This window comes from Teleopsis dalmanni, chromosome 2 (assembly GCF_002237135.1).
Source record: "Teleopsis dalmanni isolate 2A chromosome 2, ASM223713v2, whole genome shotgun sequence".
In the NCBI taxonomy this organism is placed as follows: domain Eukaryota; kingdom Metazoa; phylum Arthropoda; class Insecta; order Diptera; family Diopsidae; genus Teleopsis; species Teleopsis dalmanni.
In genome coordinates this window covers 8395300-8419634 of record NC_051847.1, presented here as the reverse complement: position 1 = coordinate 8419634, position 24335 = coordinate 8395300, and the positions used below count along the sequence as shown (strand labels likewise).

General features: G+C 27.9%; 1 protein-coding gene across 2 annotated transcripts; it reads left to right on the top strand.

The window, feature by feature from the left end:
* The first annotated feature begins 4718 nt into the window (after positions 1-4718).
* On the top strand, positions 4719-23618 carry LOC119680185 (proton-coupled amino acid transporter-like protein pathetic). Of its 2 annotated transcripts, none has more exons than XM_038092881.1 (7): positions 4719-4741; positions 18549-18616; positions 18685-18913; positions 21645-21766; positions 22088-22624; positions 22688-22932; positions 22996-23618. In XM_038092881.1, the coding sequence occupies exons 2-7, from the start codon at positions 18549-18551 to the stop codon at positions 23166-23168; spliced, it is 1374 nt and encodes a 457-aa protein (XP_037948809.1). In that variant the 5' UTR covers positions 4719-4741; the 3' UTR covers positions 23169-23618. The 2 variants fall into 2 exon arrangements, with proteins under 2 accessions (XP_037948809.1, XP_037948808.1); XM_038092880.1 differs by lacking the exon at positions 4719-4741 and adding an exon at positions 13873-13915.
* The last annotated feature ends 717 nt before the right edge of the window (positions 23619-24335 follow it).

The window sequence follows — 24335 nt, the reverse complement described above, 5'->3', positions numbered from 1 at the left end:
GCTTTCATTTAAATTCTAAATGAAATTAGAATGCGGAAAGAGTTTTGTGAGTAGTCATTATTGTCAATTTTTATTTGCAATTTTGCAATTTTTTTTTTGTGTATTTTTGACGTAATGCAATAATTTTTGCATAATTTTTAAAATCTTTACTGGCTGCAACCTTCACACGTTACGCTATTGTAAAAATACTGCATTTAATTTATTTTTGTTTCATTTTTTTTTTTTCTATAAATCATGTAATATCTAAAGGCGAGTTGTTCATTATTGTACCTGCTGATTTCATGCAAATATACATATATACATACATTAAATTTCACTGCTTTTATTATAATGAATTTTAATTTCGAGTCAAAATGTCATTTAACTAATATAATTAAAAAATCTGGGGATTTTCGGATATTACTGGTTCCAACTAAAATTTCAAATACTCGTAAAATTCAACGAAACTGAATCTGAATTTTTAATTTTAAAAAAATTAATTATAAATATATTTTAAGTATTGAAACAAACTTAACATTTAATATATTTATACAGATTTTTTTGAGAAATTATTCTCACTGTTTTTAAACGCTGTTAAATAGCAGATTTTTCCTTTCTTTTATTAAGTATGAGCAATTTCTTTTATAAAATGGACGCGTTCTTTGTGCTGTTTTTTTTTTCGTCTTGTTTGCAGTCCGGGACAGAGACACAAGAAGTGGTTGATATATTCTACCTCCTCTTCATTTTGGCAGCTCCTCCATAATCCACTTGTTGGAATTCGCCACCGTTGGAGCATAGACGCAATGGCACAGTGTTAGTACTTCTAATAGGCTTTTCGTTTTATTTTTATCCAAGTTAGGCTATAAGTTTCTAGTGACCTCACAGTCTTCGCGGTTAATCCATAAATTGTTAATCGCCGTATTGGTGATTTCCTCTATTATCCTAAACAGCTCACATATCGGTGTTTGTATTGAGAGGTCGGCCTCTCTTAACGTTGCTCAACGTTAGATACGTTAGCCAACAAATAAGTAACATAGTCCTTTTATTATTACATTTCATTAAATTACTTGAATATAAAATTTATAAAATATATAAAATTTCTCAAAGTTATTTATTTTGATGAACCCTAATTTATCATAACCCTGATTTGTCATATTCATAAATTTATTTGATACATCACTTCTAAAATTTTTAAGAAGAATCATCTGATCTTAACCGATTATTTACTAATATTCTCGTTATTTGATAAGGACTGAACTTTAAATGATTCTATTAGATAAAATCTACACAATCTAGAAAACATCTAAAATTTAAGAATATTTAAAAAATGTTAAAAATTCGGATGTATATGTTACATACATTAAGACTGAAAAGTTTTCGGAAATTCTCATTTAAAATTCGCGCGCTGTATATTTTTCGATATTTTAAGTTTATGTAGTTTGGCAGCACTGTCCTTAATTACTATGCCAAAAATGAGCTCGATCTGTCAGACAGTTCGTTTACGGCAGCTGTTGAAACCAGTTCACCTCAGTAGTGCGTTGCGAAATGTCTTCGACGGTCGTACGACCGTCCTGGAAGGCTTTGTACCACTCATAAACTTGAGTTTTCGATAAAACTGATTCCCCATAAGCCTTTTGTAGCATTCGCAACGATTCTGCACACGAAATTTCGTTCGAAACACAAAATTTGATGCAAACTCTTTGTTCAATATTTTTTTCCATTGTTTTTTCGCAACGCCCTACTGAGGTGAACTGGTTTCAACAGCTGAAACGAACTGTCTGACAGATCGCGCTCATTTTTGGCATAGTAATTGTGGCTAGTGCAACTACATAAACTTAAAATATCGAAAAATATACAGCGCGCGAATTTTAAATGAGAATTTCCGAAAACTTTTCGGTCTTAATGTAAATGAGATAAATTGCTTAAATAAGTACTATCATTTCTCACGATTACACAGGCCGAGAAAAAAACACTCCATTTGACATGATTTCGATCGAATGTCTGACTCAGAGTAAGTGTTTTGTTTTCGAGACATGGATACACATTTCTCATTCTTGTGAAAATAAAAACCTGATAGTCTTGCCGAAAAATGCGAAAATATGTTAATGATGTAATTTTACTGCTTTTTATGTATAATAATAATTCATAAAAGAGCTCCTGTACTTGAGATATGGTAGATTTGTGATAAATGTCAAATATCATAAAATATGAAGGTGACTTTTTTTCTTGAGATGCAAGAGCGCTTTGCAATATTATATTAAATGTCATGGATTTATATTATCATAATTTGTATTATTATATACTTGTGTAACAATATATTTTGACATTTCATATTTGCTGAAAATTAACATTTTCTTAAAACTTAATAGTATATTAAAAAAAATAAAGTTGGCAATATTTTTACTAAGAAAATATCTTAAAACTACCAAACATCCAGATTGATGAAAAAGTTTCCATAACTGAAATAATTGTTTTCCATGATCACATAAAAACTTGTTCTAGAAATCATACTAAAACAAATGGTATGGTAACTCCTAAGGTATCAATTAAATTCCAAGTTAAATAGCTTCAGTATTGTAAGACTAAACGCAATTTCATAAAGTATACCAAGTAAAATAATTAGAGGTTCATTAATAGTGTAGCAATCAGACTAAAATCCATAAGCTCCTAGCATGTCATCTAACAGGCTCTAAAACAACTTCGCGAACTACAGCAACAATAAAAGTAGCAAATGAGCGTAGTTTTTGGTTTTTGAATGAATTCTTTAGATGCGGCTAGACACGATTTTGTGTGAGCTCTAATGTCTGCTGAAAAGAAATCGAGCTAAATAGGCAATTTACTCTTTACTCAAACTGCATACGTCTATCTGCAATGCATCAATTTGGTTGTAGCACTATTGACTGATATCTGTCACGATCAACAACATTCATACATAACAACACTAATGCGCAGTGTTTACTATTTAACCATCAAATGTCGTTGGGAATCAATAGTTGTACTACTAACAATGTCCAAAAACTGTTTTTAAACTGAAACAACAATTTGCAAATATACAGGGTGTTATAAATATATATATATATATATATAGGCATTAAATCGTAAAGATATGAAATTATGTTGTCACTATTAGCTAGTTTAATATTAGTATATCTAATAGTAAAGCAATAATAAGTATGGTTTTCAGTCCGTGAGTTCAATTGACTCTTTCGCATCGTTTTGAAAAGACATTCTCTTTTGAATGTTTAAGTGAAATTTAGGGTTAATTTCAGACCATACGGTTTAGGAATACATATAATTGGTTGAAGTTAGCTTCCACTAGCACTCCAAGTTATGAAACTGCAGTTTAACTATGACAGTTATTCTCTACTACTAAAAAGCAAGGCATACAGAGAATAAATGAAGAATAGTTATGTAATTATTATAACTAAGATAACTAAGAATAGTTATCGTCTATTCTTCAATAGTCCAGAAACCAATAATAGCTGTCGCCAGTCCAGAAACAAATTTTGTATTACTGATCATAAATCCTAACGCCTGCTTAAGATTGTAAGCGAAAGACTGTCCCATCTCTGAAAGACTGACCCATCTGCGATTATCTATTTGAAAATATTTGATATTATAGCTTTTTTAACCACATTGAAGCCATATTACTAGTTTTGCTAGAGCTTCATATATGACAGATCCTTTTCCATGCGTACACTGTTTGTTTATTCTCTGTTTGATAATATTCTCTTGTCAATTTCTTCATTTATGTCATTGCTGCGGTTAGTAATTGATCCTAAGTATGCAAAGCACTTAACTAACTCAAAATTGTCAGCATACATATGCACGTATTTTTAATGACTTACTGGATATTACTCCTCTAAGTTTTATTTGGTAATCTTATATCGCCTCTTTAAGTATAATATTAAAGATGAATATTAAGATTAAGAAAAAAAATGTATACCCCTTTTAATTGGCAAAGCTAGAACTAAAATTTGTTACTAAAAATAATATATTAAGACATATTAAATACTTTTAATTCGAATTCAGGACTTTCTTGAAAATTTGAGATCTGAGAACTTTAAGTACATACATTTTATTATGCTATTAGTAGTTAAATATTTTATAGTATCACGTACTGAACTGAACACCTTGTAAGATCACAAATGCGCATAATTGACTACCTATCGTATGTACTCGTATTGCCTATACCATTAACAACTACAACAACAAATGTCTACGAATCGCTCTGCCGTATACAATTTTAACGCTTTTAATCTGGCAGAGACTCTTTTTTGAATATTTTTATATCAAAAACATAATAAAAATTAAATATCTGTTTAGTTTTTTAATAATCAGTCACTAAACGGACGCGAAACTGGCAACAACAAACAAAATCCAAACTGAGCAATTGCCATCGACTGAAATAATTGAATCGCCGGTGAATGCCGTGACCGCCTAATAAAAAACCTTTAAAATTGGCGCGAATTTTTTTTTTTTTGAATTAATTAAAAATAAATATTTAATAAAAATAAATAAATAAAATTATTTTAATTGTTAAGAAAATTAATTTTTTAATTAATTTTTAAGTACGAAAATATATCAATGTGAATCGAAAACTAATATTATCGAAAATAATTTCAATTAGTATCAATAAATAAATTAAAACTAAATAAAATATAAAAATAGAAACTGTTACAAAATTAAAAATAATAATAAAAAAATTTAATTACACACGTGATTGTATAATAAACAATTTATAATTATAACATTCATAAAAGTAAGTTATCCATGATAGATGATAATGATGAATACTGTTGTATATATCAAATGCTATTGACTATTGCAGGCTAATAATAAAGTATACACTTAACAGTACATTTTAAACATTTTATAGTACGAAAAATAAACAATCCATTGAGTGTTGTTACCTGGAATGTCTATAAAATAAAAGTAGTTACTTCATTGTATCATTAGCGGCTTATCAGTTAGCGCCCGTCTTTAACTGCAACTTCTTGAGGTCTTATCTATGCGTTGTGAATGAAATTTCTTAATTATTCAGTTTATTACATTTTTGTTCTAAATTCAAATAATAAAATAATTTTAAAACATTAATGTTTTAAAATAGTAATAAATATAAAATACATTTATTCAAATTTGTGTCAGTGAATTAACTTCTACGAAAGAGCTACTGAATTTAAATCACTATAATTTCCGAACCAAAATCATATTTAATGAACTATAAACTGGAATAGTAAACCATAGAATATTTTATACACTTCTAGTACCTGTGGCTTAAAAAGCGCGTTCATTCTTACAACTACGGGAAGGCGTTCCTCCTACTAGAACAGAGCTGAAGCTGACGTAGGTTAACTGAAAAGTTTATTACTATATGTCTACGTTACCATCTCAACAAGATAAATCTATTTGAGAGTATAGAATATCAGCTCTACTTTGAAGCTGATATGTTTACAGTCACATTCTTTCAGGCCATGCTTCTTTTATCTGCGTCAGAGGGAGAATTCTAAGCCAAGAACTCTATATCTCCATAACAAAAAAAAATATCTATATCTCAGTTTGTAGCACAAAAGATCTACCATATTTCAGTGCTTCGCTTCACTCTATTCTAAGAATTTAAATATATATTTCTTTTTAAATATTAAGGATTTTATTATTGAATTTTTTTTTCGTAGACTTTTCTTTGATTCATGTATCTCAGTTCATGTTGAAAGTCGTCCATATTATTATATTTTATGTGTCTTAGAGCCATTAATCATTTAAAAATGGTGTACTATATTAATTGATAACATCTTTCTATTCTATTTATTCTCATTCGTTCATCATAATCTTGAAACCTAAATGCCGTATTCATTTGACTGTATATTTTAACAAACAACAATAAAAACGCTTATTCTAGTAATTGTTAAATTTTTTGCTGAAGGATCATGACGACATATATTTTGAATTTAAGCCACAAACAAAATGAAGATCATTAAGCTTTAACTAATCTTTATAGAGATGGATTATAAACTATGTATAAATATTATTATTTTTTAATTATTTTATCTATAAATCTGAAAAATGTTCTTTATACGTCATTAAAATTAGTCTAAACTGGATCGTTCCGGAAAACAAAGTTATTTTGAGACTTAAGTATTCATTGTTATATTTGCATATATAAAAAATTGCAAATGTTAAATTTATTATTCAAATTAAGCATAATGAATAAATCTGGAGGTCAAAGCACAGCGATTAGTGAGTTATTGTATCTATAGATATTTAATATCAAATAAATGACGATGCCACAGCTCATCAAATGCATACAAAATTAATATTTTTCTGAATAATTTCTATTAAAATAATTAAATTTGGAAAAAATGAATCTAATAAAATTTTAAAGAACACGTTGAAGTATCTTATAGCATAGATAGAATTATAAATTTTGACTAATAATCTTATAAAATTAAAAAATATTCCTATACGTGAAAAAAGTTAAAAAAATATTTAATTTAATTTATTTATAATTACACAATTATAAATTTGTATAAAATTAGTTATTTGCATTGCATTTAAAAAAAAAATTAATTTTATGGTTTAATAAAAAATAATTTAATTTAACAATAAATTATCAAAAATTAAAATTTTTGTAAAGTGTTTTCCTTTTTTTTAGCTTCTTTCTTTTTCAGTGCTATTAGTTAGCACTTTGTTACGTGACACTTTAGCGTTAAGTTAAGCACTATCTGCAAGTGTTAGTGGCATAAATGGCATTATTGCATATTGAATTTTTTTTTTTTTTATCTTTATTATGTAACATCATCATTTAAATTTTAGTAATTGCTAGAAATATTCCTATATAAATATTACTAATAAATAAATTAAGTTTTTATATATGCCAGTGGTATCTTTATTTACGGATTTATCTGACCATTATCAAGTGTTAATGAATCATATATTTATTAACTATTAATGACAAATTTACTTGATAAATAAAATGTTAATTAGTAATAATTTTTTTAGCACTTCAATACAATTCTTAGTACATTTATTCACTTCAAATTAGATTTACTACACACAATAATTGCCGGAATAGATAAAAATTATATTAAAAAAGTTCCAATCAAAATATCTAGATTTTGTGATTTTTTTAATGTAATTTGCACACTTAATTACTTTTCGTAACATTTTTATGAACTCTCATTTAAGCAATTATCATAAAAAATTATCACAAAAACATTATAAAATAAACGAACGTCAGCTTTCAGGTTATCTGTAGAAGAGGGCTCCAAATTATATTTGAAACAGAGTATTTTCATTGTAATTAAGGAAAAAATTAATAAAAAATGGGGATTTCTTTTATACATAACATATCGGATTGAATTTAAATAAAATATTTTTAAAATAAATATTTTGAGTTTATATTAAAATGCATTAAAAACACAATAACAATTATAAATTATGAGAGAAATTAATTATATAAAGTAAGAACATCTGATTTTGAATTAACATAGTCTTTTTCTAAGAGTCTTATAAAATATATGACAGCAATATTACATTTTTCACAACCATTCATAAATTGAAAAATTAGATGTCTGTCGTCTTAATGTGGTTTATTAAACATGTTGACTCATATTACATGTTAACTCCTAGTACTAATACCAGACAGGAATGACTGGAAAGAGAGCATACTTCCATTCCTTGGAGACCACCATATGTGGTACATAGATGGCTCCAAAATGAAGGAAAGAGTGGAGGCGGGAGTATATGGAATTAAACCAAAAGAGGTAATATTTTCGAGTATGATTCAAAAAAACTCAGCTTTGCAAGCCGAAATACACGCAATTGAACTATGTCTAAGGGAATGTAAAGGGAAACCCATCACCGGGAAAAACATATATATTTTCTCTGACACTCCTAGCACTACGCTCACCGAGAGTTACTTCAAAACTAGTGTGGGAATGCCTTCAACTTCTCAAAGACCTCGCTGAAAGGAACAGGGTACACTTAATATGGATCCCAGAGTACACCGGATTTGAGGGAAACGAGAATTCAAATGAACTAGCCAGGAAAGGGTTGATCTCATATTATATTAGGCCACAATGCTTCTGCGGTCCTTCATGGAGCTTTTTCAAACTTAAAATTAATGATTGGCTCGAAAGAGCAGCTCAAACTGATTGGGGGAGCTTTAAATGCTAAACAGAAGTGGCATCGGACTTGTCATAGTGTTTCTCACTGGATATTGCGAAGTTAAAAAGCATCTATTGAACCTAGGTATTATTAAAGACAATAGCACCAGACTTTGTTGCGAAAAAGAGAAAACAGCAGAACACTTTCTGTGTCATTGTAATAATCTCGACAGCTTCAGATATCGATACTTATCAACTGCCTATCCACGTATAACGGAATTAGGCAGAATCTCTCCAAAGGTAATACTGCCGTTTTTAACTGCTACTCGTCTATGGAACTAAAATGGGTTTGTCACAATATTTCTCAAAGGATGCAGTGACGAGATAACAAGTTGTGACCATAAAATCTAATCTCTAATTTAACTTATATTAATTCAAAAAATAGCTATACAAAATTAATGATTTTATCTCCCTTGTTTATTTTATTTTGCAATATAATAACCCACACTCTGTAATTTACTAATTTAAAATTAGTACCATTATTTAATGGTAGTAGGAGAGACACTCTCGATTTATATTAGAACATTAGAAACAGTTTTAATTAATTTTTTGCTAATTAGATATGATAGAATGAGCCCTTATATTAATACGCTTATCGAAAATAGGGGTGACTAAAAAAATAATAACTTTACTAAATAATAATTAAAAATTTGTAAGCAATAGAAGTAATGGCATATAATTTATTATTTGTTTATGTAACAGATTAAAATTAATTTGTATTAAATAAAATTAAAAATTTTAATTTAATATATATTATAATTATGTAATATATAATTAACTTTGTTTTCACAAAGTTTAATTAATGCTTTGTAGTTCGAAGTGGTTTGAAGTAGTTTGAGAAATATTTTATTCCATTGTAAAGAAAATTCAATTACATGCAATTTTTACAAATAATCTTCCGCTTGTTAATAAATCTTATTCGTGTTAGTAGTAATGGAATTCTAATAAAACAAATATATGTTATTATATAGTTATATAGATACACTTTTTAAAATTTCAACATTTTTCAACTATCTTTATACTTATTTTTTTTATGATTGTCAAAAATGTCACACACAATATTGAAGATTTCCAAAACTACTTCATCCATTTATATATACCTATATCTTGTTTATCAACAAGAAACTCTTTTTTGATTTAGAGGTGCTGATCTGTGTGTAGTTAACAATACAAACTAATATCTGTTTTAGAACTAACGGGATATAGTAAGTCTTGGATTGTAAGTTATTGGGAATCTAGGTGGATAGGGACAACATATCAATAGTATGGCTTGACTACGTCATACAGTATGCTTCCAAAAGAACTGTTGAAAACAGTTATTTATGTATATAATATATACTGTTTAATAGTAAAGATTTAGAAATAAAAGATAGTAAACAATTGGTTTGTAATATAATAATCTATGTAGGGTATACTATAGCTTTGATAAAGTCAAAGCTTGTACGACTTCAAAATTGATTGACTTTTATAGCAAACTGTTTTATAGTATTGTACTTTACTACTATTTATCGGAATAAAACGTATCAGTCAATTGCATTACCTAAAAACGTGATAAATTATCACATAATTTAGTTTAACATTAAAAATATAGGTTTTTCAAAATAAAATAAAATGGTCTTTTCCAACTTTGATATATACTTTATATGTACTTTGAAATGGTATCTTGAAAAATGATGTTGGGGGGAATTTTGGTGTCGCAAAAGCCTTTAACTACGCTTGACTGCAGTTCATTGAATTCAGCGAGGTCTTTTTCGCACATTTCAGTTCGTTTAAAAAAAGAGAAGAAAGACTTCAGATAAACTCCAGTAAAATTATAATTGATTTTTAGTTTGATTGATTCATGATTGTGGTGGAATTGACTGATTGAGCAGTGAAACTGTTTTCGAAAACTTGTTTCTTCATCATAAATCGAAACGCACTTGATGATGAACTTCTTCATTGCCCATCTTCATGCGTTTGGCGTTTCATAAAAGTCACTGTCAGCAAAAGTAGGTTTTACAGGTTATAGTTCTGGTTTTTTTGCCAATTTAAGGTTTAAAATAAAAATAAGTTTTTTTAAAAAATATAAAAAACCTAAATGAAATGCATTGAACTACAGTTACTTAACCCAATTTTATATAATCAATTGGGTTGGACCCGTTAAAATTTTGGTTGCTACAAATTGAAGTAGGCGGGATGCGGATGCCGAAAATATTTTTGCCAAAATATGATGCCCTTATATAGATTAAATTTCATTTTAAACAGTATTGTCATTTTAAATAAAAATGTACAACATTTATGCTACAGGCATTAATAAACGACATGAAATAAAAGTGATGATGTTAATCATGCCAATGAGAATATAAGTCTCTCTCATATTTCTTATATAAAAGAAATATTTATATAATTCCCAATTTGGTTTAACTAAAAGATGTAACAATAAAAAAAAATCAAAACCATAAAACACAAAAGTATATAAATATTGAAAAGTTGTCTTTGATTTTCCAGAAATTTCAAATCTCACCACACATTAACTCTTTGGCCGCAGATCAATTAATTACTATTTGCTTAATAAAATTTATTAAAGAATATTGTGTAAACTTTTTTATATACTATAAAATGATAATATACCTTCAATTACATGAGGCTAATATCTGTGGGGTTTCATTATGTAGTCTTCATTTGTCGATCTGTCTGAAATCATAATAAGTTTCTGCAAGGTTTTCACCGACATATAAAAACACAAGGAATCAATGGTAGATTGATTTAACATAAAGATACGAAATATAAATTGTTTGTTTAAAATGATCTTTGTCGGAAATGTCGGAATGTCGTCGTCAGTCCGTTTTTGTTTGTACAAGAGCAGTGTGTGGTTAAAAGCGACTAGTTATGTTGTACGCCAAAAATTGACTTCTAGAACAATTTTTGTTCTGCTTTGTATGTTTTTGTTTGTATTTAGATTCCTGTCAGCTTCCAGACCCGAACAATAAAACGCATTTATTTAAAAATGTTGGCAAATATTTCGTTCTTTATTAAAGAACTTCATCAGTGCTTATTTTTTATAAAATGCAGTAGTAAGGAGATGAAGTTCTTAAATAAAGAACGAAAAATAAGCACTGATGGAGTTCTTAAATAAAGAACGAAATATTTGCCAACATTTTTAAATAAATGCGTTTCATTATTCGGATCTGGAAGCTGATAGGAATATAATACAAACAAAAATAAATTTAAACAGACGACAAACTACATCATATCTGCTATGTAAGGTCTCCAGAGTTTTACAAATAATTTTATATACTTAATATGTTTACTTATAATAGTATTAATGGTATAAAAATTGATTTTAAATAACTGATTTAATCTCATAGTTTTTCTGTAAGGAAGGAGTTACAGTGAACTCATACCTTTTACTGGAATGGCTGCAATAGTTCGAATACTTACCATATACTGAACAATTATAATTATCTCAATAAAGGAATACTAACTTAACATATTTGTGAATCCAGTCCATGCACTGTACAAATATAATTAAAGTCCCCAAATGATACGAAAGTGAAACTAATACACTTTTCTGCATTTAATACGCTGCATTAAAGTGTTATTCAATATCTTATCTATAATATTTGTTAAAACCCTAACAAGAAATAATTTATTTAAGCGTTACACCAATCAGTAATGCAAAATAGTTAAATGGGTGGGTATTAGGATTGCTAAGCACTTTAGACATACGTATTTTGGAACGTGCCAGCAACAAGATTTCGATCATTATCCACATATTTAATTTTTCGTTTTATTGTCGAACAAACTGTATCTCGTTGATTTATAATATTTTTTAAAAAAATATGACTAGAGAAAGAGTGAAGTTCAAAGTTTGATATACTCTTTACTGTATGCCATATGGAAGAACTATGTGCTGCATAACTTAAATGTTATAAGTTCGCATAAATTGCATCTTAAGAAATTGTTATTATGTATTCTTTAATAAGATTGATAATTTTGTATAAATTTTGAAAAAAATTTCATTTAATATAAATACTGTCTATATTGAACAGCAGGATCTCGATTTTACAAATACTCGATATAACGAAATATCTAAATAACAATAATAAAAATGGTTTTTTTATATAACGAATGTTGCATATAATGTACATATGCATACCAAGTTTTTTTTAAAAAAATACTGTATTTTTCAAAGACTGTGGACAACAGTCTTAACAGAATTACTGCCCACACATATATTACTTGGATCTACACTTACTTGACTATGTCAAGTTTTTATGTTCGAATGCAAATACGTTAATATTCGAATTTTGTCAGTGAACAAAAATTTGTGTATTAGCGAAAATAAAAGAGTTGCTCACAATCTTGCCAAAATCTTGCCAAAATCTAGCCCGTGCAGATGCAGTGCTAGAAGACATGATTTTTTAGCACACTTCAAATGTAATAAGTAGAAAGTTTTCATATACTATTCCGAATATGAAAACACATTGTTAAACGTACTTTTTTTAAGTAATCACAAATTTAATGTAATAAAATAATCAGCTCCTTTTAAGTATCATTATCCGATTGAAATGGTGTCTATATTCGGAAATCAGTACTTTGCACTGAAAATGTTTATCATACCTTGTGACTAATTGAAATTTTGCTGTAAATTTATAATCATATAATTTTAAAACCCGTTTCCATATCTATTCTTTACTTCTAATCGATTAGCCTGTTTCATATATATAATATAGTTTTTAAATTAGTATTTATATTCAATTTAAACTTTTTAAACTACAATATTTTGACCACCGTATCATTATTGAGATTAGCTATTATGTTTAATAAAAATTTTTTGGACAATACTAACCTTGAAAAGCTTATCTCCAACATTTTTTAGGTTCAGGCACCTGTATGTATGAAAGATATGAAAGACATTTTCCATATATATGTATAATCTAACGTTCAGATACTTACACTATAATATGGCATTATGAATTGTAGTTCCTAATATCTACCGCTCACCTTAATTCTACTCATAAGTACAAGTAGGTGAATACATTATTTATATACTTGGAGTATTTGGAGCATAGATAAGGCCCGCCTGCGTATAAACTGTCAATTGTTTTCACTATGATTTGCTCATTGATTGTAAATATTAATTACTAACATTGTTAACAATTATGTCGCGTTGTTTTAATTGAGATTATTTTATTAAATTAAGACAAATTGTTGTTGTTCCTGGTACACAGTTCTTATATGACACTGAATACGCACACACTTATACCTATACACATCCTTATCAGTCATTAAGAGTGTACATATGTGTATGTTAAGTTTATTGAATCAATCTTTCATGTTAACACTTTTAATAAAATAATTTTGTGGTATAATTATTACAGGGCTACTTATATATAAACACACACACAAACAGCGTTAAAATTACATTTAAAGTTTGTATATTTCGCACGTTACTTATCATTTAAAGATAATGACGATTAAATTAATGTTATTAATTGATTTTAAAGGGGCTCAAATGATTTGTTAGTAATATTGTTATTTGTGTGTTTTCTTTTTTTTTTTACTCTCGTGTTGTTGTAAATGTTATTGTTATTGGAATTTGTTTTGCATTTGTATTTGTTATTAACATTGTTAATAGGGACGCGCGCTTTGCAATGGAATTTATTATTCAGGTGCTTCAGTTGGATTTGGTCAATCAATGAGTGCGGTTTAGTGTTGTTCTTAAAAAATAATTTAAAGCAAACAAATTTAAATATAAATATTTTTAAAAAAAAAAAACTTGTAAAAAGGTAAAATGTGTCCCAAGTTCATTAAAAAACAACAATTACTTAAAATAAAAAATTAATGCAATCCTTGTTGAATAAACACTAATACACATTGTATACATTATATTATATATGTATTTTTATAGAAAATTTCAAAGTTTATTATACAAATCTTATTGAAAATAATAAATAATAAAACACTATCTAAATAAAATAAAATATTTACATATAATATTCCATATCGTAAAATATTTTATTAAATAATATACAAATATAAATTATACATTTACAATATAATATATAAAATACAAAAATATAAATTTTATTGAATAGTTATTATTAAAAAAAATAATGAAAAACAGATCAACTAAAAAGGACTTTTCTTTATCAAATAAAATACTTTTTTAGTGCGCTTAAAAATAATATATAAATTATCCCAAATACACAAACTAAATAACTTTATGTGAAAAAAAGACACACAAACAGACTTTTAAAATCTAACACAATTTTGATGTGAAATAAAATTTTTAATTAAAAATTATTCAAGAAATTCACATACTCAATCAGAAGTATTCCATACAATGTCCTTAGTTCTGTAAATCATTTAAGAGATTTTTTATTATTTTTTATTTCATTGCTGTAATTGTTATCAGAACTGTCGTAAAGTTTAAACAGCTATAAGCTGAAATATTTAATGTAGCTAATAAAATATGTTTGTATTAAACGGCCCTCTTCAATGGGAAAATCTTCAATAATTTATAACAAAACGTATTATTTATAAGGAACCTTTGGTAATAAATACGATAAATTAAATCTTTTGAAGAACCTAAGAGCACGGTTGTAAAATTAATTTCTTGACTAAATTTTTACATTAATTAATAACTTATTTTTACTCATTTATTTTGTTATAAAAAAATTATATTTTTATCCTTTTTGATGTATTCTGAATTATTAAACACAGTTGAATGAAGAAATTATTTATATATATTTGCAAACATTTGTATAACATGGCCTAGTTATCGATATCGTTAATATGAAGTAATATCACATTAGGTCATTTTGTCTAAGAAGATCTCAACTCCATCAGATTGCGACATTTACAAAGTTACTTTAGTTTATCATTTGATATTCCGCAAACTCAACCAAAATTGACATCAAATCTAATTATCACACGACAACGTGTAACATCATTCATCTGATGTGATTCGCACATCTATTAGTAACAAAGTCTTATAATTAAATTAGTAATTTTTTATTGGCAAATACACACATTCATTCATACTTAATACTACGTATAATTTAATCTATGTCAGAATCCATTTGTATATACAATTTCATATAGCAGTATAGCTATATAGCTATAGCTATATTTCATATATATATTTCACCGCTAAGATAGGTGAAAACAGGATGTATCGTGATTAATTAATAAATAATTTATTAACTTATTTAATAATAAATAATTAAAACCTTTTTATTAGAATAGTAGCTCATTTTTTTACAATATTATTTAAATTGTTAAAGATTTCTGTGAAACAAAATAAAAAAACTTTTAGTGCTTCTTTTTTATTTCATTATTAGAATAGATTATATGATTTTATTATTAGTTTTATTGTCGCTTTTTGTTTATTATTTAGACATAAAATTTTAAACAAATTACTGTTTAAATAGCCCCATATAACTATTTATGATCAGTTATAATAATACCCTGCTTAAGAAAGAAGTGAAATAAACTTCGAAACGTCGGCGACATTTATTTACGATATAACTATAAAAGTAAAAAAATTAAACAACAGTTTTTTAATTTGTTTCAAACAAGCCTTTAACATAAATAAAGAGATCTTTTTATTTTGACAAATTAATATTCCAAGTCATAACTTGTATGATCCCTGATAGTATAAAAATACACGTATTCATATCCACTCCAAATTCCTTAAGACTGAATCACACATAAATCATACATTTAAATCGTTACACTTTATTCGAATTGCCCTTCTAAATTTGATAGAAATAAATATCTACACAGTATTCATGCATCCTGTATATATATATATATTTTTTTTTTTTGTTTTTGTTTTTGTTTTTGTGGCAAGGAGGAGTGGAAAACCTACGCAATGACCACAATCCGACGCCCCGGAAGGTGAGTGCCCGACTCGCATGGGCTAAACCACTCCCCCTTATTACTAGACACCTTGTTTTACCCCGGAACTACGTTAGTATTACTTCGAGGTAGGGTCCCTATTAGTCATTTAAGACTTCCATCGATGTGACTTGCGTACAGGCCCCGCTACTGTTGCAGATAATTAATCTTGCACTACAGTCTACTTTTATCAATCTCAGAATATGTGATTCGGCTCTCACTCTTGATCCGAATTGGAATGTCGTCAGATTGCTCTTCGTTTTAGATTAGATTGCGTCCAGATCTTTCTTCTTTTTACATATATTATATATAAGATCAAAGTATCAGCTAACAGTATTAAAAAATTTTAAAAAAAATAAAAAATTGAAAAGTACTAGAACTTTTTTTTTTTCTCCCGCATATTCTAGTCGGCCATAAATATGTACATTTGTCGTATCATTTTGTTTATATCTTCCAATATCTAATATCATAAATTATTAAACAAAAATTAGAATATGAAACTGAAATAGTAAATTGTTTTTACCATACGACCAGACATATTGAAGAGCTGTTCCAAGAACAGTACAAATCTGTCATAAATTTTAATAAATCCATTAAAAATGACGCATAGCCAAGATAAGCATTACAGCTTTAAACCGGCTAATGAGTTGTTAAAACGTGTACTCCATACCAATAACATCTATAAATTTTACCTTTTGCAAATTATATCAATCCGGTAATTACATACATACCTATACTCGTATGCATGTTTTTAAGGTCCTACGAAAGCAAAACTAGCCCAATCATTAAGTCACATGTTGACATTTTACGACAAATTATCGTGCGATAGCCATGAAGTTTATTGAATGCAATTCATATTTGATATAAGATTTATGAAATATTGTTGTTGCGAGGTATTTACAAGCGATAATGATTTAGTTAGTTGGTTAGTTCTACTAATATGAAACCGTATTTTTAAATACACAGCAAAGTGCAAAGAAATCATTGTCCATAAGTGCTATCGAAAAAGTGTGCGCGTTCACTCTTGACTGTTTTCAAATATTAACGATAAGATAGAAAATCAGTTAACAGCAATGACATTATCTTAGAAATCCACTTTGAGTTGAATACATAAAAATTTATGATCTCTTACCTACTATCAGCAAAATCTTTGTTTCTGCTTTAAATTAATTCAAAGTTTTCTAAGAAATTTTGTATTAGTTGGCGAGCTTTATTTCCGCATAACCTGTCTTGCACTTTTATCAGAGTCAAAATCAGTTTTAATAAACTATTAAATCTTAAAAATAATCTAGCATGGGCACTTCAAATTATACAGACAGGTATTACGTATTTTACAACCGATAAGATTTATTACGTTCACATTTCAATTCATTTAAATAAATAATATATTTTCAGACATTTTCGTGACAAAACATTGGTGATACGTTTTTAAACGTCAAGTCTATTCTGATAACATCGAAATTGTCATGCCAAATCGTCTTAACCGTAAAATAATATTTTTAATATGTGACTAACATATATTTTTTGATTGTACGATATGTACTTATACACAGATGTCATCACACTGTCCAGGCACTATCTAAGAGATCATCACTCCTGAAAAAGAGATGTATCATCCAATGCCAACTGCAAAAACTATAACATAATTACTTTATGTTACTTCTAGCCAGAATATATCTTATACCTTGCAAAAAAGAAGAATATACTCGTAATATAATACTCCAAGTTAGAATATATTCTTTATCTTTTCAATGTGGTTCTAATAAATAAAATAATTCAGCAAAGGGGTGAAGTTTTATATTAGGGGTCCTTTTGTCATCATGTGGTATTACGTAGATCCAGGTCAATTTAGTCCAAAAATGCAATTTCTTACCTAACTACCTATTCTTATATAGTTTCAGACACAACTTAAATTTTTACGTTTACTCATATTATTAAAAGCTTTGTAAAATTGAAATTCATATTAAGTATTCTAAAAATTTTCCATTAACTTTTCTTTCTAAGCGATGACATTCCAAAGTACCCATATCGTTAATTGTTTAAACTTATTTTTGTTAAAATGTTTTCTAGTAATTAACGACACAATTAGTTAAAACTTATTTCGACAAATACTTGATTATGTTCTTATCGAACTAATTTCGTAGTAAGCAGTTTTGATTTATTATAAATAATTTATATAAAATTTGTTATTAGTGCCATCACTCTTGAAACCATAACCATAACAAATGATCCTTTGATTGATAGACTTCCCACATACTGTTCTAGTAGCATTAAAATATTACCAGATAAACGTAAAACTGATAAGTGGCGCATGAGAACTTATAAATAATCCTTTATATGTTATTTCGAAATGACTCAATTACAAAATGTTTTTAGTTCAGTAGGTTTCGGTAATGTCTGAAGATATCTTATATGTAGAAATGGCGCTTATCATTTAAAATCTTCTTAGTTTAAATATACATCATAAGATTTAAATAAATAACTCAAATTAAAACAAGAAAATAATTCTCTTTACAGATGACAGACAATACATCCTCAAAGGAGAAATCGAGTTCGGTTTTTACGTTAAATGACTTCAACTCAAAGTACGAGTACACATTTTATTTCAAAATAGATCTATTGATTTTAAAAAGTTTCTCATTTTTCATTTTAGAACAAATTTAACCGAGAAGGGCCAACTCCACGATGACTATAATCCATTCGAGCACCGCGATCAAGTCAAGGGCAGTTCGACAGGTGGTGCTTTAGCACATTTGCTTAAAGGTTCTCTAGGTACCGGCATTTTGGCTATGCCAATGGCTTTCTACAATGCTGGTCTCGTTTTTGGCATGGTTTTCACATTAATTGTTGGCATCTTATGTACACATTGTGTTCACATTCTGGTGAGTTTCAGTGAAACATTTTAAATAAAAGCAATGACTAAATCAATTAATTTAATTAGTAGATTTGTGCTCGACAACTCACTTTAAAGTGTTTTGAAATCGTTTTTATAACTGAATTTTTATTTGTTCAGTAATTAGCATTCGCATGTAAACTGCGTCAGGTTTTTAAATAAGTAAGAAACCGCAACAACCACTTAATGTTAAAAAGTCATAAATTGGCAAAAATCAAAACCTTGTCGATGTTTAAGATCGCTTTCGGATACTCACAAATTAACGCACATGACTTTCAATGAATTAATTTAAGCCTTCACGGTTAGAATTTCTAAATAACTTTAAATAACTTACAAACACAATACACGGTTTTTAAATTATAGTAACGTATTATATAGTCACTGATATAGTATATGATTTTACGCGATATTACTAAATATATATTTTTGTTCTAAAATAAAATATTCTAAACCGATCAGTCTCAATTTCTAACATTGAGATCTAATAAAACGACTACGCCAGATTAATATAGAATCGTCAGTTATGTCACAAGGATATATTTTAGAGAGAACTAATATAATACTTGCTATATACTCAGAATCTAAATTTGTCACCAAATAACATGATTGCCACCTTCGCAGGAAAAGAGGTAAAAAAAAGCTGTAACAAATCTTCAGCAATCAATTTTACAGCTAAAAGGACGACAAAAAAATTTATTATAAACCTATAATGGTATTAGACTTTAAATTATAAAGCATGAATACTATAGCCGACATGGTCTTAATGTATGAAATTGATTTTCACCTGCGAAGAACACATTAAAGTTAATCAATGCTTTTAAAAGAAAGTACTAAGAGGATTTTTAAATAGTCTTTGGTATATCAGGAACACTGATCTCCATCGCGACTTTAATAGAAATACACTTCTAAATAAAAAAAAGGCAACCGTAACAAATCACATGAACGCAACCATCTTTACAGATGTTTCTTTATCTCTAGTCTGCAATTATAGATTGATATGAACAGACGACGAATTTCACTTAAAATTTAACAGTTAATATTCCTTGGATATTATTTATCGAAAAGTGATTTGGCATTACACTGCAGAAACCCTTTGATCGATTTTCTAGCAAAATTTTTAAACTTATAGATATGTTTACATTCCACTAAATCCCTAACGAGATGTCTAATCGTAATATCTTGTTTATTACACAAACCGTATAACAATGCTTTAAAGTTTTCTGTCTTATATAATCAATATTTCGAAATATTTAGAGATATTGAAAGATAGATATGCCTACACTTATTTTTTAGTTCAAGGTACATTTTTGAAATATGTCACACTTGTCTGTAATGTGTAAATAATTTAAACATTTAATTTCTGTTATTTATCTGATTTTTTTTAAGTACACTAAACACTTATCACAATAATTATCTATTGGTTGCCTGATTTTCCCTTACAAAACAGTAATCTGTCTTTTTTATTTCAAAATATAAGCACTCTTGAAGAAAAAAAGAATCGTGGAGTAATATTAGCATGACTTTCTCAGATCACGTTCCTAGATTACGTCCTTTACATAAAAAAGAATGTATAAATCATGCAACAAATGATGCCTCTAAAAACAAAATAGTATGAAATTTAATAATTAAAAATAAAAATATAATTAATTAATTCAATTATTCTACAACTAGTTTATGATTTCGTTCTAATAAAAACACAGCAAGTGAATTTGTTAATAAAACTTTCACAGCAAAATTACAAAACTCCAGAAAAATGGGCGAACATAAAAGCCAATAACGGCTTTGGGTTAATTGGTTAAGGAGCGCTGACTCTGAGCTTCAAATTTGGCAGGACACGACTTCGACCACTGACCACCGATGATGGGTATTTGGCAATACTCAAAACAGGTTATGGTCAGCCAAAAATTCAATTAATTAAAATAATAAAAAAGTATTTTTCAGAAAAATATCCTTTTTAGTGGAATATCAGTTATCTTCTCTTCTTAAAACTTTTTAGCATTTAAATAATTTTTCGTAATAATCTACAAGAAATCCTTTAAAATATGAATGATATTTCATAGAATTTATTAATTCGAAACATTTTTTTTTTCTGTTTCCAAAGTTAGAAGTAAAATACAATAATAAACAATATAATTTAAATATTTTCGTATATCACTGTGTGCTGGAAATGAGTTTATTATTTGAAATTCTCATATGAAATGTTTAAAAAGCCCAGAACTAGCTTTCTTCAAAGAACAATGTGACTCGATCATTAAGACGAAATGATTATTCACATATTCAATTTTAGAAAATGAATTATATTTACTCACCACTATCATTTTAGTTCTCACAAGAATTAGTTCAGTCATGTAGTCCTTCGGACCTAAGCCTTATAATAGAATAAGCTCGGCCGCAGTAACTTTCTTAGTGCAATTAAAGCAATGGTGTGACGTTTCAGATAATCTGTTAGTATTGATTCATTCTATAGCCTGTAAAGTGGCAATATACATATAAAAATAGATAAAATCTATTATAAAATAGATAATAGAACTTATAGTCTAATATTTTGATTTTGCAAGAATTATATCATGGAACCACACAATATTCTTAAAAGTACATATACTTTTTGATTTTTGTCTATTGATATTTTATTATTTGGTAATAATTATTAATGTTACTATGTAGATAATATATTTTCATAATTTGTAAACTACAATAAATAATCAATTAATGCTTTTTAGGTGCGGACTTCACAACAAGTATGTAAAGATACCAGAGTGACGTCGCTTGGATTTGCTGAAACAGCGGAAAAGGTTTTTGAACTTGGTCCCAAACCGTTCAGACCATGGTCAAATTTTGCTAAGTGAGTTTAAGCTATATAACAGTAAAGAAAATTACAATAACTGATAAAATTAGTAACCATATACTAGCATAATTATTCGGATTTAGTTTTCAAAGTCGGACCTCTTACGGTTAAATTATGAAAGGAATAAACTGATCATTAATCATTTTTATTAATATTTAAATAAAACAGTGTTGTGTACAATATCTAATTGTTTGAAACCATTCCCACTAATTTATTAAAAACATATTAAAGTGATTAGTCCTTTTAACAAATGCATATAACCAATAGATACATATATCTGAGCTTAAATTTATTTTATTATTTTTTTTTATTCCGCAGACAATTCGTTGATTGTGCACTTATGGCGACTTATTATGCAGCAGCTTGTGTATACATGGTATTTATAGCAACTTCATTCCATGATGTTATAAACTTTGATCTAAAATTAGATTGGGATATACGCATCTATATTGCGTTCACAGTTATCCCTTGCCTATTCATTGGTCAAATAAGATCTCTAAAACTCTTAGTGCCATTTTCAACGTTGGCCAACATTTGTATTGTTGTTGTATTTGGTATTACTCTCTATTATATGTTCAACGATACACTGGACTTCGATCGACCACTAGTAGCTAAGGTAACGCAAATACCGTTATTCTTTGCTACCGTCATTTTTGCAATGGAAGGTATTGGTGCAGTGATGCCAGTAGAAAATTCAATGAAGAAACCACAACAATTTCTTGGTTGCCCTGGTGTACTAAATATAGCTATGATAACAGTTGTGGGTTTATATGCTATAATCGGTTTCTTCGGTTATGTTCGTTATGGTCCGGGTGTCCGTGGAAGTATTACTTTGAATTTGGAAAAGGGAGAGGCGTAAGTTTAAATATGAAAACTAAATTTTTTTTATTTTTAATTAAATTTAATTTAAATTATTAGCCTCGCTGATGCTGCTAAATTACTTATGGCTATAGCTATACTTTTTACATATGGTCTACAATTTTACATACCAAATGAAATTTTATGGAGAAAAATAAATCACAAATTCAATGAGAAAAATCATAACATTACACAGATTTTATTACGTAGTGGTATTGTGCTGATTAGTGGTGGCATTGCAGCTGCTATACCCAACTTGGAACCATTCATTAGTTTAGTGGGTGCTATATTCTTTTCATTATTGGGTATTTACACAAATGAGAGAAATACAATTGTTTTTTTATTTATAAATTTCTTAACGTTTTTAGGTATTTTTGTACCCAGTGTTGTGGAAACAGTTTACTTATGGCCAAATATGGGTCGTTTCAATTGGAAATTGGTTAAAAATATAATACTGAGCATATTAGCCATATTGGCATTGATTGCTGGATCGGCTGCAAGTATACAGGAAATAATACAGGATGAGACTAACGAAGATTAAATCAGAAAGCTTGAAACATAAAACACGTATTTATTTTTAATGATAGCCATTTATATGTAAATAAACCTCATATGTGTGTAAATGTCATCTGCCAAAATATTTATATCCTTTTAGCAACTAACGTGAAAGAGGCCTGGTGCTTACTGTTTTAATATATAATATGTATCTTTAGCACTGTTAGGAGTTTAAAACACAAAAACACTTATTAGAAATTAAGTAATTGTCAAAAATATTAGGTATCTTATAGATAACATAATAATATATATGTGAAACAGAATTACTAAATTCAAATAAGATACGAGTGTAAAAAAATTTCGACTGCATTGTAATGATATTATTTGTAAGTTTAACTTTCAAATATTTCCATTTACTTTAAGGTATAGTTCTAGAATAATAGGAAATAATCATATTGCATGAAAGAATTTAAAGTGTATTGTTAATAATACATATATAGCATAAGTTTGTTGATTTTTTTTAATAAAATAAATATTTAATCATATTTTTATCATATTGTGTTTTGAATGTTTTATAGTTCAATTAATATTGAAATTTATAACTTTTAAAAGTCAATATAATATTCGATTGAATTATTTTGCAGTAAGAAAGTGGGTGTCGAATAGTATCTTTAAGATAAATAGTGTTTAAACTCACTGTGTTGGTAAGTGGAAATTTCTTGACTTCTAAGAATTGGTATAATAGTCATTTTTTGTATTAAATAATATCAAACCTTAAGTCCACCTCAGGACGCACAGGAAGGTATGCTGATCTACGGTCCGTCATCAGTTAGAAAATAAATAAATGATAATGATTCTAGTATAGTCAAAGTTTAGTGTGGGGCAGGGTTAACCCCCCCAGCCACAATAGAGTAAAAGTGCGCAATAGCACTAACTCAAATCACAACAACAACAACAAACACTACTACGACTGTAAAAGTCAGTAAATTAAAATTTAAATTTAAAAAATTTAATTCTTAATCAAATGATTTTTTTTTTTGTGTTGACAGTACTGCTGTTTCGAATATCGAATACCACCAAGTATCCATTATCAGTAATCTTTTAAAACATCTATTGATTAAAATGTTCGTATTCGAACCTATCAAGCATCGATCAAAAACAGAAGACTTTATAACTTCTTGTAAACTTAGGAGTTTCTGCTTAGACATACGTA

Coding starts and splice junctions, on each gene's coding strand:
- LOC119680185 (XM_038092881.1), top strand. CDS start 18,549: ATGACAGACAATACATCCTCAAAGGAGAAATCGAGTTCGGTTTTTACG. Junction 18,617..18,684: donor TTAAATGACTTCAACTCAAA/GTACGAGTACAC, acceptor TTTTCATTTTAG/AACAAATTTAACCGAGAAGG. Junction 22,625..22,687: donor AATTTGGAAAAGGGAGAGGC/GTAAGTTTAAAT, acceptor TTAAATTATTAG/CCTCGCTGATGCTGCTAAAT.